General features: G+C 37.8%; 2 protein-coding genes across 5 annotated transcripts in view; one reads left to right on the top strand and one right to left on the bottom strand.

Moving 5' to 3' along the window:
• Positions 1 to 23,400, top strand: part of MMS22L (MMS22 like, DNA repair protein) — a 97,616-nt gene extending 74,216 nt beyond the window's left edge. Inside the window, exons 21-25 of the mRNA XM_088138656.1 lie at positions 8,215 to 8,432; positions 8,775 to 8,941; positions 10,764 to 10,860; positions 14,101 to 14,268; positions 16,015 to 23,400. Of these exons, the coding sequence (XP_087994782.1) occupies positions 8,215 to 8,432; positions 8,775 to 8,941; positions 10,764 to 10,860; positions 14,101 to 14,268; positions 16,015 to 16,096 (732 nt within the window). The 3' untranslated portion in view covers positions 16,097 to 23,400. The remainder of the gene's footprint in view (positions 1 to 8,214; positions 8,433 to 8,774; positions 8,942 to 10,763; positions 10,861 to 14,100; positions 14,269 to 16,014) is intronic.
• A 235-nt stretch (positions 23,401 to 23,635) lies between these two features.
• The window catches only part of KLHL32 (kelch like family member 32), an 85,187-nt gene continuing 82,438 nt past the window's right edge, over positions 23,636 to 26,384 (bottom strand). For 2 of the 4 annotated variants that reach the window (XM_088138680.1, XM_025171003.2), the window contains one exon: positions 23,649 to 26,370. In XM_088138680.1, the coding sequence (XP_087994806.1) occupies positions 26,209 to 26,370 (162 nt within the window). In that variant the 3' untranslated portion in view covers positions 23,649 to 26,208. Of the gene's footprint in view, positions 26,371 to 26,384 lie in introns of all 4 variants that reach the window. The other 2 variants (XM_088138673.1, XM_088138666.1) reach the window with 2 other exon arrangements.

The raw sequence follows: 26,384 nt of genomic DNA, 5'->3' as shown, positions 1-26,384 counted from the left end.
CTTAATGACCATTTGTTCGGCGACCATTCAAAGTTATGGGGGCACTGAACAAATAGTACCTTTGCTCAGTCTCCAAAGTTAAGGCCGTTGCAGTGCCCCTGCAGTCACATGACCAAAATTTGGGTGCTTGACAGCCTGCCTACACTTACAACTGCAGGGGCACTTCAACTCCACCTGTCTATCCCCCCCGCCATCTCTGCCCTTTTGGCCACCCTGCACAGCAGCACTCCTTGGCAGCGGCAGTGGCACTGGGGCTGAAGTAAGGGCCTGGGACCTTCAGCAGTCTCAGCTGGCCGCCGAGGAGTGCCGCTGTGCAGGGCAGCCAAAAGGACAGAGATGGGAGGAAAATAGGTTGGTGGGGGAATTCAAGAGAAGACAGTCCCTTACCTCACTGAGGCTCGGGGCTGGGAGGGACCAAGCTGGGGGTGGCTTGGATCAGAGTGGATCCTTGCCTAAAGACCGGTGGCATTCAGTTAACGATGGCAATGGGATCTGCTGGGATTGCCATCACTAAGCGGTGTGGTCACATGACATCGCACTTTATGACTGCATCATTTAGCACCAGAAATTCCGGTCCCAATTACCATCGTAACCCAGGGACTACCAGTATATAAAAATGCTCTTAGTTTGGAACTTTCTTAGAGGTCAAAACTATACTTTAAGAGAAAATAAGGGAATAACAACAATAATGTACTTCAGCAGGAGGCAACATCTGAAGCATTGGGAAGCTAAGCAGGGGCAGGCTTGGTAAGAACTTGGATGTGAGACTTACACTGAATATAAGGGCTGTAGGTTAGCTTGGGAAGTTGAAAAGCATTGTTTCCATCCTATTGCAAAGAAAACCACATGGACAGGTCCATGAATTCAGCAAGAGCAGAAGTTGCCACAGAGAAGACTGTACCTTTATTTAATAGCAATATAAATTAGTAACATAAGTATTAAGTAGTTGCACCAACCAGAGATTTGAAATATTGTAAATTGAGAAAAGAGAACTTTAATAAATATTTTAAGCTTTATATTTTGATATGTTGGCAATTATTGTGTGATAAAAAACAAACTGACAATTCTTCCAAGAAGGTATATTAGAGTATATTCTTTTGCTCCATTCTTTTGCTACAGATTAAGTTTATGAACAGATAGGTTTAGTTTGTAACCAATAATTAATACATAATCATTATGCAGGAACTATATGGGGAACAGATGTAACTAAAGCTTCAAACTACCAACTTGAATAGACAGAACTACCAGCTATAATTTGGAGCTACATAGGAACTGAGGGTATTTACTGCTCTAAAATTTCATTCTCTTCAATCTAGCAGGTTTCATTAACTCTGTGAAGTGTTCACACCCCTAGAGATATCCCTATTTTTAGTTTTACTAAAGAGTAATCAAGTTGGGCTCTAGGGAACAGTTGGAATTGTTGCTGGTGTACTGCTTCCCTTCTGTTGCCCAGCATCATTCCTGCCTGTGCTGTTAAACTCTACTGCTGGGCTGGTCCCCAAAGCTCTTGATCCTTGGGAATATCAAACTGCCACCTGGTGGCATAGAGTCTGGGGCAGTGCAGGAGTTTATGGCCTCAGTGGCAACCATGGATCTGACCCAAGTCATCCCTTTTCGGAGAAGGTTGTTGAGAAGTGGCCGGACTGCAGCTACAGAGGACCCTAGATGAAGTGGATTATTTAGAACCATTTCAAGTTTTAGGCTGAGATTTAGTATGGAGGTAGTCTTGGTTATGCTTGTAAATGACCTGTGACAGAGCCAGGATGGAGATGGTGCATTCATCCATGTGCTCCTTGATCTCTCAGTGGCTTTTGATACCGTTGACCATGGTATCCTTCTGGACCAGCTTCAGGGATTGGGAATGGGGGGCATTGTGTGGTATATACCTTCTGGATATTTGTGAAGGTTGGGGGTTACAGGCATCATTTTTTTACGGTTCTACTCCTAGCTGTCCTATGTGGAATGCATATCAGTAATCTGTGTGAAAAGTCCAAGGCATGGATAATTCTTTCTTTATTGGATTAATTCAGGAACAGCATAAACTGGCATAATAGATTGCTTGTGAAAACTCATTGCTTGCCAGTACATCATCTAAAGGGCCAGGGACAAGGCAGGTTCAAGGAATGATCCCAAGTTGCAACCTGATTTTCAGTATGAACCTGACCCTTACCAGGAAAAGTTAATCCTCATCCCCACCTCAGATTTTTCATAAGAACATGTACAGTTTGTCTGGATTCCACCAACTTTTGTCTTACATTCCCTTAAACCATTTTCAAAGCTCAGAGAATTATACACTACAACATTTGGAGAGGCACAGAAAAGGATACGAAAATTTAATGGGAATTAAGACTAGAATTACAAATACTGTTGTAAAGTCTTATTTCTGGGTTGGGGTGGGATGGCATTTCAGACAATGCATAGCATGAGACGCTCTGTATGTTTATTCCAAGACAAATATAATTTCTTAGGTAAGTAAGGCTAGTGTACCATAAGGAGACTATCCTGATCAGTTTATAGTTTTCAAGGAATACCCAGAAAGTAAATTCGCAAAGGTAATTAGCTTATTTGGCCCCAGCATAACATTAGTATTAGTAAATTTGTAATGGTATGTTTACGGTATAATTGCCTGGAAACTCTTGTTACTTAGTTCAGATTAACTATAAATCTCTATTTACAAGTCTGTCCTACCATATACCATTAAAAAACTTAGCTAATTAATTCTTATAGTTCATATCTGTGCTTCTATAAAGTATAATTTATGAACAGATTCTTCTATGCACACGTCTGGTAGACTGTTATCAGTGATTGATAACAAATTTGTTCTGAAATTTTTCCAAACAATTGTAGTTGACTTTTCATTCCTTCTGCAGTGGGCACTGGTGTTAATACCAATGGTTTATTTACTCTTCTCTAATCCCACAATATTATCTGCACTCTTAAACAAACTATTTTTTTTATTTCAATATCTGAACATACCAGCAACTTTTATATAGATTATTAAAATTATATTTCATTAAAGATAATATTTCACATATTTTAAGAGGTTTCTTCTACTAATACATGGTAGTTCTCACTTGGTCATTTTGCTAGTGTGAATTCAGTGTAAGAATCTTCATGAATTCTCCAGTAATAACTCCATATAGTAAGCGGCTCATGATTTACTTCTGTTCCTGTCAATCTTAGAAAACATTTTCAACAAAATCTGTTTAGACAGGAGGAAAAAATGCATAGAACAAACAAGTCATAAACAGAAAATTCTTTAGCTCTAGCTAAAACAAACTAGAATTCCACATAAAATAAGAAAAAGGATCTAAAATGAATATTCCAAAGCATTCATAGTTCTTAAAATAAGCTATACAATATTGGGGTACTTCACAAAAGGCTTCCTGTCATTGCCTTTTATTTTTAATTTGAGAAGTTTAAATATAAATTCCAAATACTAAAACTTAAACATTTAATTATTGGACAGCAGCAAGATAAGAAAAGCTTTCTTATTTTAACCATGATAGGCTATCCTCAACAACTAGTATCCCAGCAGAAGACTTTATTTTGTTTTACATTCGGTTTAGTTCTTTTATGAATTATGCATGCACAGTTTATACCAGTTATTCCTGCATGATTGAATTACATGATTGAATTCTTTGTCAAGTATGCAAAAATGTAATCCCCATTGTTCATTTAAGCTAGGCATTTTATATTATGACCAGACATTATATGTTAAAAATTGTTTGGAACATTTCTATGATTGTATGATAAACTGTATAATTTATTTGTATATTGTCCCATGGCTATTTAATTTATACATTAATTCTATTGTCCATCATTTAACCAAAATAAGATTTCATCACCCAAATATTGCAGATGGGCACATGATAGTGCTACCGTACCCAGATTATGCAGTGATCCAATCAATATCACCACAGGGTTAAAGAGGGCATATTGATCCTTATCCCTGTTGTAGGGAATACACCTCAATAAAAGTAAGATCACAGTGTTTCCAAAAAAACTTGGAAGCCTGACCTGGATCATTAATGGGTAGAAGTTCAAGCAGGTGGTATCTAGGGATGATTTTCTACTCATCTGGTAATTAAAAAATAGACTTTTATATGGAGCCAGAAGACTCAAGGAGCATTAAAGAACACAAGGGGATTTCAATTTATTCCAGCTGCTATCAGGCATTTTGTGGCTAACCCCCTGGAGAAACTTCTATATAGAGTAGAGTTTGGTTTGGGAAAAAAGACACGTCTACTTAAGATCATTCAGACCAAGTTTCTGAAGAAAGTGTTTCAAGTGCTGTGTTGTATTTCAAATGTGGTATTATGTTACAGGTGAGCCTAGGGCCTGGATGAAGATATTTAACATTTTGATTAATGCTGATTTTTTTTATGTAACAAGGCCTGGCCCCTTTAACACTAGTAGATTCTTTGTATGCATCTTGAAAAATGATAAATGTTGCAGAAAGAGCTTTCTCCCAGAGGCTGATGGAGGTGAGCTACAATTAAGCCAGAGGCACTGAAATAGACTTACCAGTATATACATGCAGGAAGATCGAGGTAGAAGGCCTCAAGTATAGTAGCTAAAACTTAGCTTCATAGTTTCCAGGTGGCATGATGTGTCAAACATCTTATTCTTCCAAGTAATACAGTGTTCTTCCTTGAAGATTTTAACATCCTCCCTTAAGCAATTCTCATGGATATTCATGAGGATTCATAAGAACACTCAGTAAGACTCTGCCCATAAGGGGCAAGTGTGATTAAAACTTTGCTCCACATTTTTCCATACTGCTCTTCTATAACGATATCTTAACACCATGATAACCCCCTTAGTACACACATTTCCAGGTGCCCTACTTGATATTTTTGTAAGCTATTTACTTGCAGACAGAGACTGCAAGATCATGTGGCAAGTAGCAAAGGTTCTTTTTGGCAGTCTGTTCATGAGGGAGCAAAAGTGTGGGAAGATAAAAATCAATGTTCTTCCCTTTTATTATTGAATATATTCTTTTGTATTTTACACTGAGGTGTAATTTTATATATTTGAATATTTTTTGTTAAAATTTTGAAGTCATGTAATGCATCCTTGAAATAATCTGAGATCATATCATTCACGGAATTTATTTGTATTGTATAAATTTCCAAAAAATAGATTATAGTACAGTATATTACAGTATAGTGAACATTTCATTAGCTCATTTACCATTTATTTAAAATATATCAAAAATATGATATAACATTATATTAAGAATAGTGAATACCAATATTCACTATTCTATCAATAGTAATATTCTATCAGTAATATAATATTAACATTTTGTTTACATTAAAAGTTTTGTTCGATAATTCTCATTAAGAGGCCTAACAATAAGATTCTTTATGCACCTATATGCAATCAAGAATAGAAAGGAACAAAGCAGAATACAGTGGTACCTCTAGTTACAAACTTAATCCGTTCCGTGACTCTGGTCGCAACTCAAGTTGGTCGCAACTCGAGGTAAATTTTCCCATAAGGTTCAATGTAAATACGGCTAATCCGCCCTCTGAATTTGGTCGCACCACAAGGCAAATTTCCCCCATAAGGTTCAATGTAAATACATACGGTGAAACAGTTCTGAAACATATGCATTTTATTTTTAAACCACAAAAACATGAAAAAAAAGTACAGTACAGCACAGTATAAAGAGGGAGAATGGGGTGGGGAGGCGGTTATTGTTTGGAGGGAGAGTCCCCCTCCAAAGGGACATCGGGGAGATCTCCTTCAGGGGTTTCCTCTCTTCTTTGCCTCTTAGCTGCAGGCTCAGTTCTGGGGAAAAACCTGTCTAAAGTCAGTTGTTTTTTCCTGCGCTGCATAACCCTCCGGAAATGAGAGAACATGTCGTTAATCATGTTCAACGCTCTGGTTGTCAAAGTTCTGTTGGGGTGGTGCTTCTCAAGGAAATCCTGGCACTCATTCCATTTCGCCATGATGGATTGTATCACTTCACTGCTCACCTCCTCCCCGTCCTCCTCTTCCTCAGTGGAATGCTCCTCGCCAAGCGCTTTCTGTTGCTCACTCTGGAGCTCAGCAAGATCTTCCGTGGTCAGCTCCTCCTTATGGTCCTCAACAAGCTCCTCTCTGTCTGCATCATCAACAACCAGACCCATGCTCTTGCCCATGGACACAATCTCCTCCACTACCTCTGCATCAGACCCTTCAAAGTCACATTCAGTGACACATTCTGGCCACAGTTTCCTCCAGGCTGAGTTTAAGGTCCGGCAGCTGACATCTTGCCAGGCTTTGTCAATGAGGCTGATGCAGTGGAGGACATTGAAATGTTTCTTCCAAAACTCTTTCAGAGTCAAGGATGTTTCCTCAGTGACATTGAAACACCTGGTGAAGAGCGCCTTTGTGTAGAGCTTCTTAAAGTTGCAGATCACTTGCTGGTCCATGGGCTGCAGAAGAGGTGTCGTGTTGGGGGGAGGAACTTGACCTTTATGAAGTCGTATTTGGCGTCCATATCATCCACCAAGGCTGGAGGGTGTGCCAGGGCATTGTCCATCAGAAGAAGGCACCTTTCAGGCAGCTGGTTGTCAGAAAGATATTTTTTAACGCGGGGTGCGAACACCTCGTGCAGCCATTCCATGAACAACTGCCTTGTGACCCACGCTCTCGCATTGGCCCTCCACATGACAGGCAGTCTGGCCTTGTTCACATTGTGTTCCCTGAACGCATGAGAGGTCTGGGAATGGTACACCAGTAGCAGCTTAATCTTCAGGTCGCCGCTTGCGTTCGCACACAGCAAAAGGGTCAATCTGTCCTTCATGGGCTTGTGCCCTGGCAGTGCCTTTTCCTCCTGCGTGATGTAGGTTCTGTTTGGCATCTTCTTCCAGAAGAGCCCTGTCTCGTCGCAGTTGAACACTTGCTGAGCGACGTATCCTTCCGTCTTCATGTAGTCCTCAAATTCTTTCTTGTAGGCTTCTGCAGCAGCCTTGTCAGAACTGGAAGCCTCACCATGTCTTGCCACACTGTGGATGCCACTTCTCTTGCAGAATTTCTCAAACCAGCCTCTGCTGGCTTTAAATTCCTCACTTGCTGTGCTGGTAGAGGGGTTTGTCCGCAGTAAATCACTGTGCAGTTTCCTGGCTTTTTCACAGATGATAGCTTCACTCACGCTATCACCTGCCAGCTGTTTCTCATTCAGCCACACTAACAACAGCTTTTCCACCTCTTCCAGCACTTGTGTCCTCTTCCTCGTTAAGATCGTTACTCCTTTTGCCACATCAGCTCCTCTGATGGCATGTTTATTCTTCAAAATAGTTGAGATGGTCGACTTTGCCATCTTGTACTCCGAGGCCAGATCAGTCACACGAATACCACGATCGTGCTTTTCTATAATGTCCTTCTTCAGTTCGATTGTCACTTTTTTCTTCAAAGCCTTATTCTTGCCAAGCCTGCTCTGCATTTTCTTTGGAGCCATGCTGACAAGCACACCAAAAACCTTCCAAATGCCACAAAACACACCACAAGCTTCACCGAACGTCTCCTTGCTACCGCGATCTCGCCCACAGGAAGCCGCGACCGCGTGGCAGCAGGGCAAATGGCCGCGGATCTGGTTCGTAGCTCGAGGTAGAGTTCGCATGTCGAGGTAAATTTTTGGGGCCGGAGCTGGTTGGATCTTGAAAAATTCGTAAGGAGGGGCGTTCGTAACTCGAGGTACCACTGTAATCAGAAGAGACGTTGAACATCTCACCCTCAGGCACAAGAGAGAGCTTCACCTGGGTCATATGACCTAAGTCAACAGGTCATTGTTATCCTCATGGCAACCCTCCTGGCTGTCTCTAGGCAATGGGGCACCAGGGGAGGTGAGGTGGAGAAAGACTCTCTTAGTCCTAGATGTGGGGCAAGGCAAATGGAAACTGCCAACCTCTGATAGCAAACATAGAGACAGTAAATATGTTCTTTATGTTGACTAACTTTTTTTTTAAAAATAAAAAATCCTACTCCTCTCATACATTTTAAGAAATAAACACCACTTGAAGTGTTTGGAAATTAATGACTCTAAGTGGGGTAGTGATGCTATAAAGAATTCACCATGGCATATACAGCAGATTTTAGTTTCAGAAGACTAATTTGATGACATGAGGATGATGGTGATGATGATGATTTGCATTCAGAATTTGACTGTGGCAAATTCTTTATTTGTTTTTCACTAGACTTTTTTTCCCCCTCCTTCTGTAGGGCTTGTCCTTTATATGTTGCCATTGCCAGTCTCAAACTCAAAGTGCCTATCTGAACCAATTACTACGGAACGTTATTCACCAGTATTTGGGGCGTTTTCTTCTTTTGTCATCTGACACTTCTCGAACTGGACAGCATCCCATCCTGCTGGCATTGCACAGTTCTGCCACCACTCCAGAAGCCATTCATCTACATAAGACTTCTGTGCAAGTCATCAGGTAGCGGCCAGAAAAGAAGAAAATTAACTGTTGGCATTTAAGTTTTTAATAGCTGAAGAGGTGGAGAAAGAGCTTTGGTACCGTTACTTTGAAAGCAATACAAGCATCACTTAATGCAATCCTTCAGTTAGACATTGAAAAAATGGTCAGAACATTTCAACAGAAAAACATCTGGATGGATTTAATCCCATCAGAACACATTGTGTTTATGTAAAATTATTTGGGTGGGAACTAAAATGGGACACATACCTGTATTATAGCTGAAAAATATACAAATATATATTTGTCATTACTTATCCTAAAGAATATTAGAGAGACTGACTCCTTTTTATTTTCTTCCAGTGAAAATTATCTACAGTTCAGAGGTAATGCCCCTCCTCCTCGCCTAGGATCAGTTTTAGCTTTCACTCTTGAAGCATTGCAAAGGACCAAGAGCATTGAAATATGTGATGTTGAGACATTGCTGCCTTCTGTGTTAAAGTGCCTTATATTGGTTAATGAACCACAAGGTAAGTTTACAAGCTTCCATTGTTGTCTGTATATGGTGCATTAGAATATCAGAAAGTATAAGAAATAGATCACAGACTTCACTGTGCAAAGATATACTGATGGTTGTGAATATAAACAAGATTCTCCAATCTGGCAATACACTTGGGAGCTTGCATACAAGCCAAGGATCTTACATCTATAGTAGATTATGTCTTGAATAAGCCACTAGCATCATTTGATCTTCAATGTAATCAGACCTAAATTGATAAAGATTCTGGCATTCATTTCTTGAACTCCAAATGTTTAATTTATAACCCTATACACAATTAACTTGAGATGGAACAGATTCTGTATTGACATACAGCAAAAAGCCTTCTAGCTATGTAAGAGATTCAGGGAAAAATAGGACAAAGACCTATTGGGTTGTTCTGTTGAATAGTGACAACTAGCTGGTGCTCAAGGAGGTAAAGGTAGTCCTCGCTTAGTGACCATTCAAAGTTATGATGGCATTGAATGAATGGTAGTTATGACTGGTCCTCAAAGTTATGGCTGTTCCAGTGCCCCTGCACTCTTGTGATCAAAATTCAGGCACTTGGCAACTGGCCTGCATTTACAACTGCAGTGTGTGCTTCAATTACCCCATCCACCTATCTCCCCCCCCCATCTTTGCCACCCTGCACTCCACCACTGCCGCCTCCCACTGCCACCTCTAGCTGACCTTCACTGTCTTTTTCCTCCTGCTGCTGGCCTGGGATCCTAAGAGAGGCCACTGGGTCTGGCTGGGGAGGAGGCAGCAGGATGGAGCAGGCAGTTCAGGCAAGGCAGGAGAAGCATGAGGTCCTCGCCTAACAGAGGCACAGTTCTTGCCTAATGACCACAACCAGGACTGCTGGAACTTCCATCACTAAGCGGCATGGTCACATGACGTTTTGCCTAGCAACCGCTTCACTTAGCGATGGAAATTCTGATCCCAATTATGGTCATTAAACAAGGACTACCTGTAGTGCTGCTTTTTTTCCCATAACAAGTTTCACATCTATGAAATCTCTTGAGCTAAGGCAAGTAAATTGAAGTGGATGACATGCAGAGCCTCCCCCTCCAAACTTTCAGTTCATGTTGTGCTTGCTGTTTTGCCTGGAATTACTTCCTATGCAGAAAAGAAAATGATCTCATTGAATGAAATTCTGTTCAAGAACAACCTTAACAGAATAGAGAAGGCCATAAAATTGGGGTGAAATCCTGGCATTGGCACTTTAGACCCTGGATTAAATTGCTGACTAACCAAGATCCTCTCTAGAAAGAAAATTGCTTGGTCTCTTTCTATGGTTGCAATGATTTAATGATTAGTTAGTCAGGTTTCTGGAATATTTATTTTTTATTAGTGCTAGCAACTCTGAGTAATTAGAGAGTAATTTTAAAGTTCAAAATGTTCCAGTTTATCATTTCAATTGTTCAGATTACTGGGTAGAACAGAGGTGAGAGATAATGGCTGATCTAAGGTTAATGTGCACATGTGAGAGAAATGAGGCTTGAACAGAACTTTCTAAACTCACACTTTGAGCATGTGCCACTTCAGGATTCTGTAGAGCAAAAATTAAGAGAAATATATCTAGAAGGAGGGCTTAAAGGATTATAAACTTGGTCTTCAACTGTTTAGTGGTCATTTATTCCATTACTTTATCAGGCACCTTCCCTTTAAACCATTTACATTGATTAGATTTGAGTTACTTAGAATCATAACACCAAAAACAGTCACTTCTCCAATCCTAACCATTTCATAAACTTCCTAGAGCTCTTTTTGATGTAGCTATTCAAAGGCTCAATGCAATTTGTCTCTTGCAGTTAAAAAACTCTGTACGGAGATACTGCAGTACTTAGTAGAAGGCTGCCAAGCAAGGTCAGGAGGCGAGCTTGCCACCCAGCTGATTTCTGTGTTTAGGTAAGTAGAATACCAGCCAACTGGCACTGAAATGATTGCAAGCATTTGACAGAAAGCATGTTCTTTTAAGCAACTAATTATCCCTAACATAATTTGATGTGGATTGTTTATATACTTCCATTATTGGCAAGATGGTTTATTGTGTGGATTGGCCAACAAATCAGGTAGTACACGAACATCCCACCCCCTGTAGATGTTTAATACTATGGGGGTGCATATCACAGTTGCAGCCATGAACACAAAGGAGTTTTAGTGTATGTTGAGGCTTCATCTTTAAGCAGAATTATATACTGCCCTGTGAAATCCTGCTGTGTTCCTCCGTCCCTACCCTGTCACTGACAAATAGTTCTTGGTCATCTGCAGATTTATTATAGTAAGTGTTTAAAGACTTCTCAGGGTGGGAGATTCGTAAGTGGTGAATAGAATTTCTATCAGCCATGGTTGAAGGAACTTAAGACCTATTTTGCTTCACAGTTAATAGCTTGAGGTCTTCACAGCTTTTCCAAACCCCAAGGGTAATGGAGGAGGATGAAATTCATGAGATCAAATTTTATGTAGCATAGGAATGAATGTTACTGTTTGCTAGTATTGAATGCTATCCTTATCCAATTTGGTCCTTTCCAGGTATTTTGGACTTTACTTAAACAAAAGTGAAACAGTCATAAAGTAGAGGGGTCTAAAATACTTTGGTTCTGAAACATTTCAAGCTCAGAAGGGGTTGTTCAGACCTCACCAGACATGTTTCAATATTGTCTGTCCATTTTGGAAGTGTTCCAAGCTTAAAACTTTCAAGATCAGAAGACTTTTGATATGGTTGGAACAGTGTTGGAATGCTTTCAACAAAGTTGGATCACCTGTTTCAAATTTAAAATTTGAAATTAAAATTGAAAGCTAGTTTGACATAGTGGTTAAGGTGTGGATTGGAAACTAAGAGACCATAGGTTCTAGACACAGAAGCCATCTGGTGACTTTGGGCCACTTACCCCTTTCTCTACCCAACTTTCACACTGTCCCCTATGTGGGAGAATGGGAGGAGAGAGTATAATGTTTGAGTTATACAAAATAAAGATGAGACCTAAAATGGATGGATGGATGGATGGATGGATGGATGGATGGATGGATGGATGGATGGATGGGATGTTTGGGGCTTAAATGTTTTAAATTCCATACGTCTTGCATGTCACTCCCATAGTGTGGTTGATTTCTCTCTATACCCTAGGATGGTCTTCTGAAGAATCCTTCCATTCATATACTGCCATCTTCAGGCAAAGCCATTACTACATCTCAGCCAGGGTTGTCCTCAGGGGATGGTCCAAAAAGTCAAAATGGATTGATTGCACCATTGTGGCCAGCATCTTGACTTTTTGGACCATCCCCTGCGGATACTCCTGATCTCAGCCATTTTAATGCTTTTCCTTCATTGTGTGATAAAAGTTGGTCTCAGATTCCTTTAAATTCACCTTCTTGCCACTGCAAGAGAACTTTTACTGAGATACTAAATTTAAAAACTTCATGGGCTTGCCACATTTGTGTCATAGTAAATTAGTTTCCTACATTTGGACACCACACTCCATTACTCCAGGACCAGATTACTGGAATGCTGCATCTTTAACAGTTTTGCTCAGCTGCATGTATGTATGCTTTTATTGCAAAAATGTGTATGCCACCTGACTTTCCAGAGTTTTTATTGCTGTATATACTTAACCTAATGATGTTAACAACTGATGGCCATGAACAAATTCCCTAAACCTGTTTCAGAAACCATTCCATATTAAAAAAAAAAAAAAAATCAGGCTGCTTCTAAAACACTGAGTACTCTGAGAAATATTTAGATTTCTAAGAAGTATTGTTCTGTCAGAAACAGGTGTATTCAATTATAACTGTTAGAGAAGAAATTAATAGCAAGTGCAAATTGCTTGTAAAGCCACACTTCCATTCTGAATGAAAGTGCAGATCTGATAAAGTTTAACTTGGATTACTGACTTTTGTACTGCTGAATAGAAGATGCATTTGTTCTTCTAAGAATCCTGTCTGTACTTCTTACATATACTTCTTTATCCAGTGTTTTCTGTTTGTACAGTGATTTTTCCTTTGTGGTTCTTGGCTGTACATCCCCACATCTGCTCCAGGAGAGATCCCCAGCTATCCAGGGCTATAGGTGGGAAACACAAACTCTTACTTCAGACTGATACACAGCAGGTTTGGAATAACAGGCACCTCCATTGGCTCTCAGTGAGTCAGAAATACAGTGGCAGGAATCTCGAAAAAAGGGATGCCGGCAAAGAGCAGGTTTTGCTTCTGAGGTTCTGTGTAGGGTTTACCTTCCCAAAGATCTCTGACTAATTTCAGAAATGAATTCAGATTAGCCCAAACTAGAAAGGTTTCATGTGGTTTGTGCTGGGAAAACTGAGTTCTGGTCCTACCTTAGGCATGGAAGCTGACAGAGTGATTTTGGGCCAGAGTGATCTTTCTGTCCGCCCTAGGAAGAAGGCCGTGGCAAAGCACTTCCAAAAAAGAAAACTGCCTAGACTTATCCATCTCGTTGCTTGGGATCAATGCTGACTCAAGGGTAAAAAAAAAAAAAAAAAGCACATACAGTCAGGTGAACAGTTAAAAATGCTTCTGCTTCTATTCATATAGAATGCACTTAAGGAATACAGAGAGCTCTAATTTAGGTTTGTTAAATAATTAAAGGTAAGCTGATAAAATGGCTATTAAAATAAGAAAAAATGTTTTGGCGAGGGAATTCCATTTTAAACTTAACACATAGCTTTAATAACAATTGGCATCAAGACCAAAAGAAGTGCTTAGCATAACTTTCGGAAAAGCTATTCCTAAGGATTAGAAGGGCATGTTTACATAATTCTGAACAGGATTTAGTCCTTTGTCATGATGGCTCCTGAGGATGTGAGTTGGATTTTTGATCATGGCCTCAGAATTGGATGACAAAGGAACTTTTCCATCCTGTTCTAAATCGTGATTAGTGCAAATTATGGTTTTGTGTATTGCTGAATTTCTGGAAATGCTTTGAAATGTGTGTGTATATATACATGCAGGCACACACGTGTGTGCACACACTCAGCTGTGTGTATTTGTTACTTTCTTTCTGCCTCCAGATCTGATCCGTTTAGATGCTCCCTGGATTGTTTTTCAAATAAAAGCAAGCATTTCTTGGCAAAGCTTGTTTTCAGAGAACAAAAAAATGTATCTTGCAATAAATGCCCCTGTTTCCTCCTTCAGGCAGTTTATTCAAGATTACACTACTGTGTATGATAATCAGGTTTACAGCATCTTGGAAACAGTGACAGTCCTGGACCAGTCTCTGGTGATCTGCCTGATTCCGGCTATGACTGAGGCCCTGAAGAATTCAGAATACAAACAAGGTCTTGGCAGAAACACCTTGCAAAGGTAAGTTTGGGGATTACTGTTGCTTTGGGGCAATGAAGAGATGTTCACTCGTTCTTTACAAAAGCCATGTTTGGACTACAATGCATATTTCTTTCAGGCTAGAGTTATCCACAGTTCTTTCTACATAGTTCTTTCATATATAGGGATTACCATTTGGATTCCCCCCCCCCACACACACACACCATTTGATTTCCTGTTTCCAGTTACCCCACACATGCAGCTGTAAATGGATGTCAGAATCATTATGATTCCTTTTGTAGTGTGAACTCCATAATACGAGTTCTGCAATAAATATGCATTGCTGCTTTGAAACTCTTGCTATAAGGAATATGCTAGCCTTAAACCAGATACTCTTAGTACTAGGCTATTGTTGGTACGTACTATATATGAAAAAAATAAGCTCTCTGAATTGAAAGAAAATAAGGCTGTGTGGTTTTAATAAAGCCATGTGATTTTAATCCCAAAACAGTTGTCATTTTATTGAATCCTAAACGACCTGTCCTCTAAACTGCTGCAGTTTTAATGTACTTGAGTTTTTGAAACTATGCTGATGCTATCTTGGGAATGTAAGTGGAAAACAAAACCACTTTAGTCTTCTATTAACTTCCCTTCCTTATTTCTTAAGTCCAGAGAAGTTGAGACTGACATAATATAAATATACAATTCCTGACGCTAGATGAGGGCTGTCTGCTGTTCTGGTATATTTTTCTTTCTGGTTGTAAAATAATAACCTTCCCCTACAAACTTTGAATGATCCTGCCCAGAAGAAAAGGTCATTCAGCAGGTTCATATTTGTATCTCTGCTTATTTAGGCCCCATTCTACTTGATGACCACATCCTATGTGGTTGGAAATGCATATTCCATCCTAGATGCCTTGATTAGGTGACCATGTTGTGTAACTAAAATTGGATTGAGAGTATAGTATATGGTGCTCAAAACAAGTAGTGCTCCCTCTCAAGCAGCCCAAGAGGACCCAAAGACACTTGGCTGAGATTGTGATTCTACATTCTGCAAGTCCTGTATTCTTATTTGGCAGATTCTTCCAGGCTTTCCAGATGTGCTGTGATGCTGATGTCTGTGTCTCAGCTTAGATTACACCCTGCAGTCTTCATATTTACACATAGCTGTCTTGAGTGCTCTTTTAAGGAGAAAAATGGGGAAGGAATATTTTAAGTAAATGAAATAAATATTTCATATGTTGGATTGCTGTCGCTTTATAAAGGCAAAAGATTTCTTCTGTGTTGGAGACGACTCTTCCCAAATGATTAAAGAATATAAATCTAGAACAAGAGACTTGTACTCTGAAAGTAATCTTGTAAAATTGTTTTAAATGGAAATTCTCCCATGGTTGATCACAATACTGAGTCTACTTCTGTAGTAGACCTTTTTCCAAGCTACTGTCGCACTACAGATCCTATAACTCTAGGTCAATATGCCTGAGAATTATAGAGGTGTAAACTAGAACATCTGTTAATGTAGTGACATTAACTGTAAGGGAGGAGGTTGATTGAAATAATACTTGAAGTTATCATGCTCTCAAGCTGTTGCTTCAATAACTAAAAAAACCTTAAGAAGTAATAATCTTGTTGTGATTTGCACTAAACAGTACAAAATCATAGAAAAAATACTATCAAGTTGCTTGGAATGGCAAAGGAATGACATGACTGATTCTTAAGCTCCATGACACTGGTTTTAATTACAATGTTATATCTTTTTGTTTCTTTGTTTTTTTCCCCTCTTAACAGAGAAGCCTATAAAAGACTCTTATCTCAGCTCACAGAGGCTGGGCGAATGGAGATACTGAAACTGGAAAAGGAGTTCTATTAGTAGTATGTTGATTCTTTTTTTTTTAATTTTCATAGTTTCATAGAATGCTGGTTCTTTATGCAGATGATAGATTTCCTGTCTACGGGTGCATAATGTTTCTGCGCATTTTTAAAATATATAAGCAGGTTTTGATTTAACATTTTAATACTTCAAGCAACATAGAAAAAGTACTCTGAATGTTTTTTGTTTCACATGAAAATCGTGAGCCATTACAATCTATCAGAACTCTTAGAAGGCTATACCAAGAACAAAATCTTGTTATATTGTTTGGGATTCTCTTTTTTTAAAAGGATACTAAAAAAAAAAGCTGGAACTGTAATCTCCAACAGTAACTTTTTTCCTGCTCCAGTAAATCAGTACCCTTTTGCTGTCACACCTTTCAGTTTGACATCTTGAATGTTTTGCACACCAACCCTTCATATGAGCAAGGCCAGGATGAGGTGAAGATGCTTGAGCACCTTATGTTAACAGAAGATCTTGTGTATGCATTGCATGGAATTGTGACAGCTGTCCTAGCATTGTCCTGTTTTAAAATGTGTAAATGCATATTGCAGAATTCAACCTCTAACCTGTTCTGTGTTATCCTTATACTGGTTTGAGCTGTGTTCCTATTCTTGAATAGCAAGAACTGATTCAGTAATAAAAACTGCTCACTAGGTCACTGTATTACTGTTATTGCTGTTTTTTAAGCTTCCTCCATCACTGTCTGGTAGTAATGTAAATATCAGATTTTACATCAGGACAAAAGAATGCAGCTGTAGATACCTTAATTCAAATCAGTGCAATTTGTATTTGATATTAGATATTTCAAGCTGTTTATCACACATTCTTCCAGTTGTGAGCCATACCAGTTCCTCCTGTAATGTCCAAAATCTATTTGCTATATGGATTCTCATTCCCATTAAATTATACAACTGCCATTACTGGCAAGTAGCCCCTTCATTTGTAGTAGTATGCTATATTGACTCATTGGGAAAACTAGTGAAACTATTGACTTTTCAGAGTTAATAACCAGAGACTCTTTTTTGAGTCCATCAATTACTGTCATGGAAACTTCCTCATAATCTCGTTCAGAGCATTTTTGTATGGTTATGGTATTCTTATGTAAAGATAGCAGATTATCTCTTTCCCAACTCTATTATTACATAAGGAAATACAGTAACTAAAAGTTTCTATTAGGCTACTTAATAATGTGGAGCCAAGATGTTCCTTTCATTTATGAAGGTGACTTACTGAACCCACATTGTAGCTTCTTGTAAGCTCCTATACCTGGGAGGAGTTTAATTCATCTCAAAAGACCTTCATTTCTAAAAGGCTTTCTTAAAAAGCCTCTTCAGGTGAGATGCTTTCAAAATCTGGGTCTTTACCATTCACTAGAAACCAGAAACAGAAATATGCCTTTTGCATTAAGTTTTTGAATGTGAAGCCTTTGATTTGTAAGAAAATAGAAGTTGCATTGTAACAGCTAGTCTAACCAAACAGTCTTTTATTTGAAATATAATTAATACTTAGCTGGGATTTTTAAAGGGTTTTATGATTCTCAGTTCATAAAAAATTACTCATGAAGGATTGCAGTTAAGCAGTCAGTTGAAAGGTTTATTAACACATCTTTTTAACGTTGTATCAGATGATCACTGGAAGTGATTATTTGCCTGTGGATGCAGGGAACAGATATGCCTGTTGCAGAGGAGCTTTATAAATCTTCATTGGCTGACTATCTTGAAAAGTAATGGAGAAAATCTGAACAATTGCGTAGTGCACATGACACGGTAAAATATATATGGCAATAATCAATGTAGGGGAATGTATAAAATGTTAAAATTTAATTGAGCACATAAAAAGTCCCAAGTGTTTTATGTTTATTTTATGATTTTGTTTTAAATAACTGCTTTTATAACAAATTCCTTTATAAAGTTTAGAGCCACAACAGTCATTCACTTATTTCTAAGGAGATGAGTTTAGTTTAGGTAGGAGTGTTTAATTCTGATTTAAATTCTATTTATTTAATGAAGGTTTAATTACTGGATTCAATGTGACCATTCAAAGGCTTATTAAATTGTAAATTATAGTCAGTCTTTTTATCATAATGTTTTGTCGTTGTTTGTGTATGGTAAGGCATACCATAGCTGTAAATCATGGCCAAGAAGGTCTGAGCACTGGTACATAGAGGACTTCTTAAACTTAATGTGCAGGTTAGAATGGAAGTCCTCTAAAGACTAAAGAAGTGAAGGAAGTGAAGGTTGCATTTTCTTTACCTTGCTTCCTTTTCAACAATGAAGTCTTTTCCCAAGAACTAGGTTATACAGAAAGACTGTCCTTGCTCTTTTTTTGTATACTTGGGTAGAATGTGAAAACATGGATCTTTGAAACAACTGTAGGAGGCTGAGGCTGGCTTTAGAGGAAGAACTTAAGATCAAGTTATTCTAGGTGCTTCTAAAATGAATCTTGGACTCAGACATATTATGCAATAAAAGCAAGTCTGCCCTTAGTCCTATTCAATTTATGCATATATAAGTCCTTTAAAATGTGCTTATCAGTAATGAAATGTGTACTTTCTAAACTTTGGAGTAGGTTCAAGACTGTATGTGGTAGGTCTCAGATTTTTCTGCAAAGGCAAATACTTGGTAGAAAGCTCCCCATTTGCACTTTCAACAGTCAGAATGCAGATTCAGGTAAAAAGCAAGTTTTAGAATTTCTGCTGTGAAAGTTTTAAGGATTCAGTGCATTAAAACTTTTCATTTCTCATTTGTATTTTATGCATTATCATTGTAGTGTCTCATTTGTATTTTATGTATTACTATTACAGCATGCATACAAATGATAGAACTTGTCTTTTTCTCTCCTTATATTTTGTACGATTTTTTTTAACGCCATGTATTTCAATGTACTTCTGATCCCCTGCAAATTGAAAGAATCTGGCCACCAATCTGATCCACTTTCATTTTAGCGGTGGAGAAGAAAACATCCAGTACGCACATAAATTGCTGAGTTTCTTAACCATCAAACGATTTACTATGATATTGCAAGAAAAGACATCATTGTTGAAAATTCATACTAATTGCCATCATTTACAATTATATGCAAGTCCATTTTGTCAAATTCTGTATTTTTTTATTGTTGGAAAGATGAAGATGTGTCTTAAATTACTTGAGAGTTTTATTTCACATAAGTGATGAGGCATTTTGCCTTATTACAAAAGCTTCTGAGACCCAGGGGGTGAAAGATGTACCTTTATCATGGAATGAAACATTAAAAAAAAAAAAGATCTAAATGGTATTTATGAAATTTTTCTTTCCTAGCAAGTTACTCTAGATACAACATGCCCATCTAAATGGAACAGTTCAGCAAGAAAACAGATGTGTATGCTGTACTCATATTTTTATTAATAATTTCTTAGCTGAATATACTTGGGTGTCTAAAGAAAGATAGACATGCCAAAATTAACTGTGACAGGCATGAAAATGGTTAGGAAGCAAACAGCTTCAGGCATTCTATGTGCTCATCAGATCTCTGTACCAAGGGCATTTGACAACGTTTGATAATGAAAGTCTTACTTTCCTTGTGTGCTTTGCACTGAATCATAGGTACAATTCGACAGAATGTGAGATTGCAGATTTCAGAAAAAATGTATTACTTCTTTGTTTTGTTTTGGTAAGCTGCACTAGGAAACTATCAGCTTTCTCCCACGCCATTCTTTTTTCATAGCTAATTGATGTATATAGTTGGTTTATTGAAATTAGTTTAGATAAAAACTGTCATTAATGTTGGATTTCCTTTGGAATTCATAAAATGGATAAAGATATATGAGTCGGCCACATTTAAAGTAAAGGTTAATGGCATGTTCTCTGCTACTTTCCCACTATTTAGAGGAACTAGACAAGGATGTCCACTTTCAGCTTTGCTTTTTAATATTTGCGTGGAACCCTTGGTTTGTGCTATTAGACAACGCAGGGAGATCTATGGTGTATTACGTAATTCAGTATAATTATATAACCAATATAAATTGGTTTTATTTGCAATGATAATCTTTTATTTCTAAACCTCATGCCACTGTTCAGTATTGATGCAAATGATAGATGCCTTTAGTAAAACAGCAGGATATTCTATTAACTGGTCCAAATCAGAATTGATGCCATTAGGTGAAAATTTGGTTACCCATTTAAGGAATATCAGTTCTGTATTTGTACCAAATCTATTAAATAACTAAGTATGTACATACCAACATATCATGTTGCTAACTCAGCAACATGTAATATAAATAAAATATAGAGACAGGTTTCTTCAGATACTGATAGATGGGAGTCATTAAACCTTATCCTTTGGGGAAAGGTGAATGCTCTCAAAATGAACACTATTCCTGGATTAATTTATATTCTGAGAGGAATCCCAGTTCATATATCTGGAAAAAATTTTCAGAAAATAAATTCTTTGTTTAGAAATTTTCTATGGGGTTCTTCAATTCTGAGAATATTTTTACAGAAAATGCAATTGCCATTTAATGAGGGAGGATTCAGTTTTCCAGATCTGGAACTATATCATCATGCTTACCTATTATCAAGTATTAAATACTGGAAACCAACAATTGGTGTTAATTTTCTGGCTTGGGAAACTTTGGAATATACATATATAGCACCTTTGGTTGGATAGATAATATTAGGATCAAAATATACTAGAACTCTATTATCTCTAGAAACAACTGGGTCAGTTAGAAAGTTCGGGAATGTGATGTCCAATAAGAGATGTGACCCCTTTTCTCATGCTAAATTGACTTTATGTTTAAACCCAGGTCTACAAATTGGGGGAAAGATGGTGATATGGAAAAATTGGATGGAGGTGGGGATATTGACATTGGACCAACTGATAGATGATGACACTGATAAGTGTTTAACATATGCTGTGTTAAGAGATAAATATCAACTATCAGCTGTAGCCTAATGGTAATATTTAGAACTATAACATTTGTTAACAGTTTTGTTTGGACCAGTAGTATTTTCCACTTCGGAGACACCTGAGATATTAGAATAACTTGTTAAATCCTTTAAAACTAAAAAAAACAAAACAAAAAAACCCTATTAGTTTTTATAGATATTTTGTATCCATAAATCAATTTGATATGCAGATGCTAAGAAATGAGTGTAATAAAGAACTACAGGTTCCTATATTGCCTAGACAATGGGAAAGTGTTTTAACTTGCATACCAAGTGTGGTAATGGACCTTAAACTAAGACTTATCCAACAAAAAATAGTATTTAAGATTTATTGGACACCAGTACATTTGAATAGAAAAGGTCTAAGACAACATTTTGTTGGAGATGTAATAAGGATAATGCTTCTTTAAAACACATATTTTTACAATGTCCTATACTTACTAAATTCTGGGAAAAAGTACTGGATTACATAAATATGACTGTGCAGCAAAAGTTAAAATTTTCAGAAGATAATATTCTTTTGAATTACATACCTATTACATAGAAATTGACAACTGGACAATGTAATTCTCCATGCCCTTACTATGACCAAAAGACTGATAATGTGGCATTGGAAAGATAAAGGTATGGCCCCCTTCACTCAATGGATTGAAGACCCGATCGCACTTGCCACCTATAAGCAGATTGCCTGTAGACGTAGACTTTGGATGGACAGGTATAATGAAATAGGGGACTCATTTATACAAAATAGAGTAGGTTAAAGACCGATAGTTATATATATGTATTAGAAATAAAGATGTATTTGAATTATATTTACACTAGATATGTATATATAGAATTTCAACAGTTGTAATACTTTTTTTCCTTTTCTCACCCTATAAAGCATTCTTTGTGTGTTCTTTTTTTGAGAATGTATTTGCATTATTATCATTATCATTATCATTTTGGTTTTCCTTGTTATTTTAAAATTTTAAAAAAATCAATTAAAAAAAACTATCATTAATGTAGATTCTTCCAGGTCAGCCACATTAGTTAAGTTACACCACACTTTACTTTTGCGGGGCAGTAGCACTGCACACAGTTTTCTTTCCTGTTCCATAGCAAAAGCAGATCTTAGCAGAGGACAGATGCTTTGTTAAAGAGCCAGAAGTAAATATAGAAATACTTTCTCAAGGATTTTCAAGTCAATCTTTGACAGAAATTGTGTCATATGTAGACTTTGTTTAGAGCTGAATATTACTACTAGAATATTACTAGTACTAGTAATGCCACCAAAGATGTCACTTTATAACCCCCATTTTCAATTTGCTGTTACTTGATATGGTTTTGAAGTTTTAACCATCAATGTAATATATTTGACCAGGCCTTGACATCATTAAGAGCTGTAATTGTAAAAGACTAAGGATTATCTTAGAGGTGGATTACAGTTGCCCTGTACAGAAAAATTGATTCTAATATCTGCAAGCTGCATGGAGGCCACTTGATTCTGTATATTGTATGTATTCACCACTGATTAAACTGCTAGATTCTTGATACCAAATTTCTTAAGTGCTACAAAGCAGAAGTTGGTAACCTGCTATCCTTCAGATATTTCAGGTTCTTAGCAAGACCAATGCTCAGGTAGTCTGTAGAACTGTGGTCTAAAACATCTGGAAAGCACTGTTATCCCAACATCTGGGACATTTTCACCTTTGGTCTTGGATGGGGTTGCATTTTCCCATTCAAGGCTGTAATTTGGTGGTCCTCCTGGACTCCTAGCTACTGCTCAAAGATTAGGTGGTAGCTATGATCAGGAAGACCTTTGCACGGATCCATCTTCCTCAACCAGCTGTGGCCAGAAAGCCCTCATGCTTTGACTATTGCAACATGCTGCACATGACCCTTAAAGACCATTTGGAAGCTATAAATGCAACAATATGGGCAGCAATAGGTGTTTCACATTACCTCCACCTGTCATCACTGCTTCACTAGCTGCTAATTGGTTACCAGTCAGGTTCTGGGTGCAGTTCAAGGTTCTGGTCATCCTTCATAGCATAGGTCCTGGTTAGATGAGGAAGTGACTATCTCCAATAGTTTCTGTTCAGTACAATTGGCAAAGGGGTTGTACTCTGGGTTTCTCTGGTTAAAAACTCATCTTGCGGACTGAGGAAGTGTGCCTTTTCTCTGGTGGCACCCACTTTCTGGAACAGCACACATATGGCTCCCACCCTTCAAGCATTCCATAAGTCTCTGAAGACCTGACTCTGTTTCCATACCTGGGCTTATGGTGTCTGTGGGGCCCCCTGGCAATGTTTTGGTTGTTATTAATGTAGTTCTGAGTGTTCACACTTTCTTTCTTTACATTTTGTATTCTTTTAAATTTGTAAGCTGTTCAGAATCTTTTTGGAGTCAGGGAGCCTTGAAATCTAGAACAATAAGTAAAATAAACTTTGGTTGTTAATGTCAATAAAGATGCTTGAAAACTACATATAAGTGCAAATATTTGTGATGTTCCTTGCTTGGTTAACTGCATAAATCAACAGCACCACCATGGGCCCTACTGCTCTGTTATGTGAAAATGCATGTAAACAGAAGAAATACAGTTCATAGTCAAAAATGTTATTTTTTATTGTAGACTATGCACGTATGTCAGTGATGTTGAATGGAGGCACATTGTTTGAAATTCTTCATATATTGATTGTTTTATACCTGTTAGTGTATTCAAGCATGCAGGTTATGAATCTATAGTGGGTAACACAGTTAATTGCCAATGTGGTGTCTCTTTGTAGCTTAGAATTTCAAAATGTGAAGGAAATTGGACATGAAGTTATTAATGATAAAAAAATATTATAGTAGATACTGCATATGTTAAACAGAAAGTGAGAAGTGTAAAATGGCAGTTTCCTTTTTTTTTTTCAAGATTCAGGCATTCATAACACAGTAATACGGAAATCATAATGCCTACATAACTTAGAAAAAACATGAGTCATGAATTAATAAATAATTGTATTAATTATTTTTCAGACACTGAAACCCTCTCACAGACCTCAAGCTCATACTAACACTTGTTGGTAGTATTTTTTTTAAAAGGAAAAAAAAATTAGGATATTACAGCCACATTCTATCCTCTACTTTTCTTTTATAGTCATCATTGCTCCTTGAAGAGGAGGATGTGTGTCTCAGTGGTTTGAATGTAGAAGGATCTAGGTTCATTCCCTGGTATCTTAAAGACTCAAGTAGCGAAAGGCTTTTTTCCATCTGACATCCTGGGGAGCTGCCGTCAGTCAAAAAGCAGATACCAGTGGATTAGATGTTTCTGTGCTTCAAGATGGTGGAAGACAAATTATGCTGTCATAGAAACTGGGGAGGGGGGGTGTATGAGTATTCTACACGCCAAAAGTCTGGCCACACATAATGGTCCTGACTACTTAATAGAGAAATGTGAGGAAATAATATAGATTGTAATGTGGGCATTTCCACAAATTTACTAGGTTTGATTTAGGTTTCAAGAAGGCTTCTTAGTTTTCTGTGTTTCAATTATGCAAAACCTGTTAACTGCTAATTGTGACATCTGGTTTTCTCAAGACATGGACAGCACCTGTGGGCATCGGGGGGTTCACATACCCTTGCATTTTATCCAAATAATTGTTTTAAAAAATGAAATACTCAAAACCATACAACTGCCAAATCTTGTGAGATTCTGCATGAGAATTCTACATTTTCAGGATCAGGTTACCAAAAATTGCATAAGATTTTGCAACTCAGAAGGTTGCTGACTGCTGTTGTAAATTAAGTTGGGATTCTTTTGTAGCCAGAAAGCACTGGGGCATTTTGTTTCATTGCTTGTGAAGTAAACCCCCAGCCAGTCTTGCACTTACTGCATTTCTTGGTACACTTGTTTGGCTGTAGCTTGTCTGTCTGCCTTAGTACGCTTGTTTGCTGTAATGGTACCTCAAACAACAGAAACCCAAAATATATGTAAATGAGTGATGAAAATATTGCCTTCAGTATTTTCAGTTATGAAAACATGAAGAATTGGTTCATAAACATCTAGTAACTATACAAGATAGCATCAAAAGCTGGAAAATATAAATTCAAAATTGTCCAGCACAGATGTTCAAACTATCTCTTTGGAGAAAACTTGGAACAGGCAGCAATCAGCTTTACAGTGGTGTGCAAAATACTTCAAATGCAAGACTTCTGAAACTGAAATTCCCTGTTTTGAGTTCAATTTTTCCCCCCAAATTTGAAATAAGTTGTTTTTATCACCCTAGAAGCCACCTCTGCTCAAATCACTTCCAGTGGTGGTTGATATAGCTCATTTCGAACTTGAAGCAAATTTACATCAATTTAAATTCAACATTTTTTGCACATCCCCTACAGTTTTACTCCTTTAAAGCAATAGTCTTGCTCTGACAAGTTTGGTAGTACTTTTTTTAAAAAAAATTTAATTTTAAAATTTCAGGGTGTTATTTAGGTATTAGCGTTTACAAGTGAAAATGGTAAAATTAAAATCTTTTTTCTCCAACATGTTAACAAATTATGGTTTCCAAATACCACTTAGGAGACAACAATGCGAGGTAACGTACTGGGTCCAAGTAGCAAGTCATGTTCTCACTCCTCCCTGCTTTATGAGACTTCCTTTAGGTTATAGTGCCACATGTCTGCCTTTTCTACAGATGAAACAATATCTACATGACTGTCCCGTTTTTTAGCCCCTCTCTGATTGTGAGGCAAGTATGAGAAATAGCCAGTAGAAGGTTACAAGCACCTTTGCAAGTAAGAGTTGTTGACCCAACAGTATATATTTTCAGTGTTTCTAATTCCAAAGACAAGCACCCCAAAAAAAGCCGCCTTCAAGACTTCAGCAGCCCAAGCTCTTGTTAGCCCACATTTTGAAAAGTAGAATTCTTTGAATTTTCTTCATATATTTTTTTGCAAGGCAGCAAAAATGACAGAAACAGGAGCAAGGGATTAGATAAAAGTGCAAAAAAAAAAAAGTTTTCAGGATACTTGGAGAAAGATTCGTAATAGGCAAACATGGTCAAAGCCACTTGAAGACCAGAGATTGGTGTAATTCTGGTGCCTTTTGTTGCTTTTTGGCTTCTGCACTTAATACAAGGTTGGATTCCACAACCATTCAATTTCGTTGATGTAAAGATAAACTCAGGATGAATGAGGAAGCTTGTAGCCAGGTTCCTTTTCTCACACGCTGCCCATCTTGTGATGAGGTACTTGCAAAGGTTGCAGGTTTGGGCATGTGGCATAAGGAGCTGGAAGAAAACAGGCTGCAATTCCGTTTGAAGCAAAAGGCAGGGTAGGCCCATAGAAAACTTCTTCTTTTCCTTCCTTACTAACATCCAGCACCTGTGAGAGGAAAA

This window comes from Python bivittatus, unplaced genomic scaffold (genome assembly GCF_059951505.1).
Source record: "Python bivittatus isolate LINGU-HERP-01145 unplaced genomic scaffold, Pbiv_v1 ctg000020_np1212, whole genome shotgun sequence".
NCBI classification, from domain to species: Eukaryota; Metazoa; Chordata; class Lepidosauria; order Squamata; family Pythonidae; genus Python; species Python bivittatus.
The sequence above is the reverse complement of the archived record's forward strand: the minus strand, read 5'-3'. Positions and strand labels throughout refer to the sequence as shown.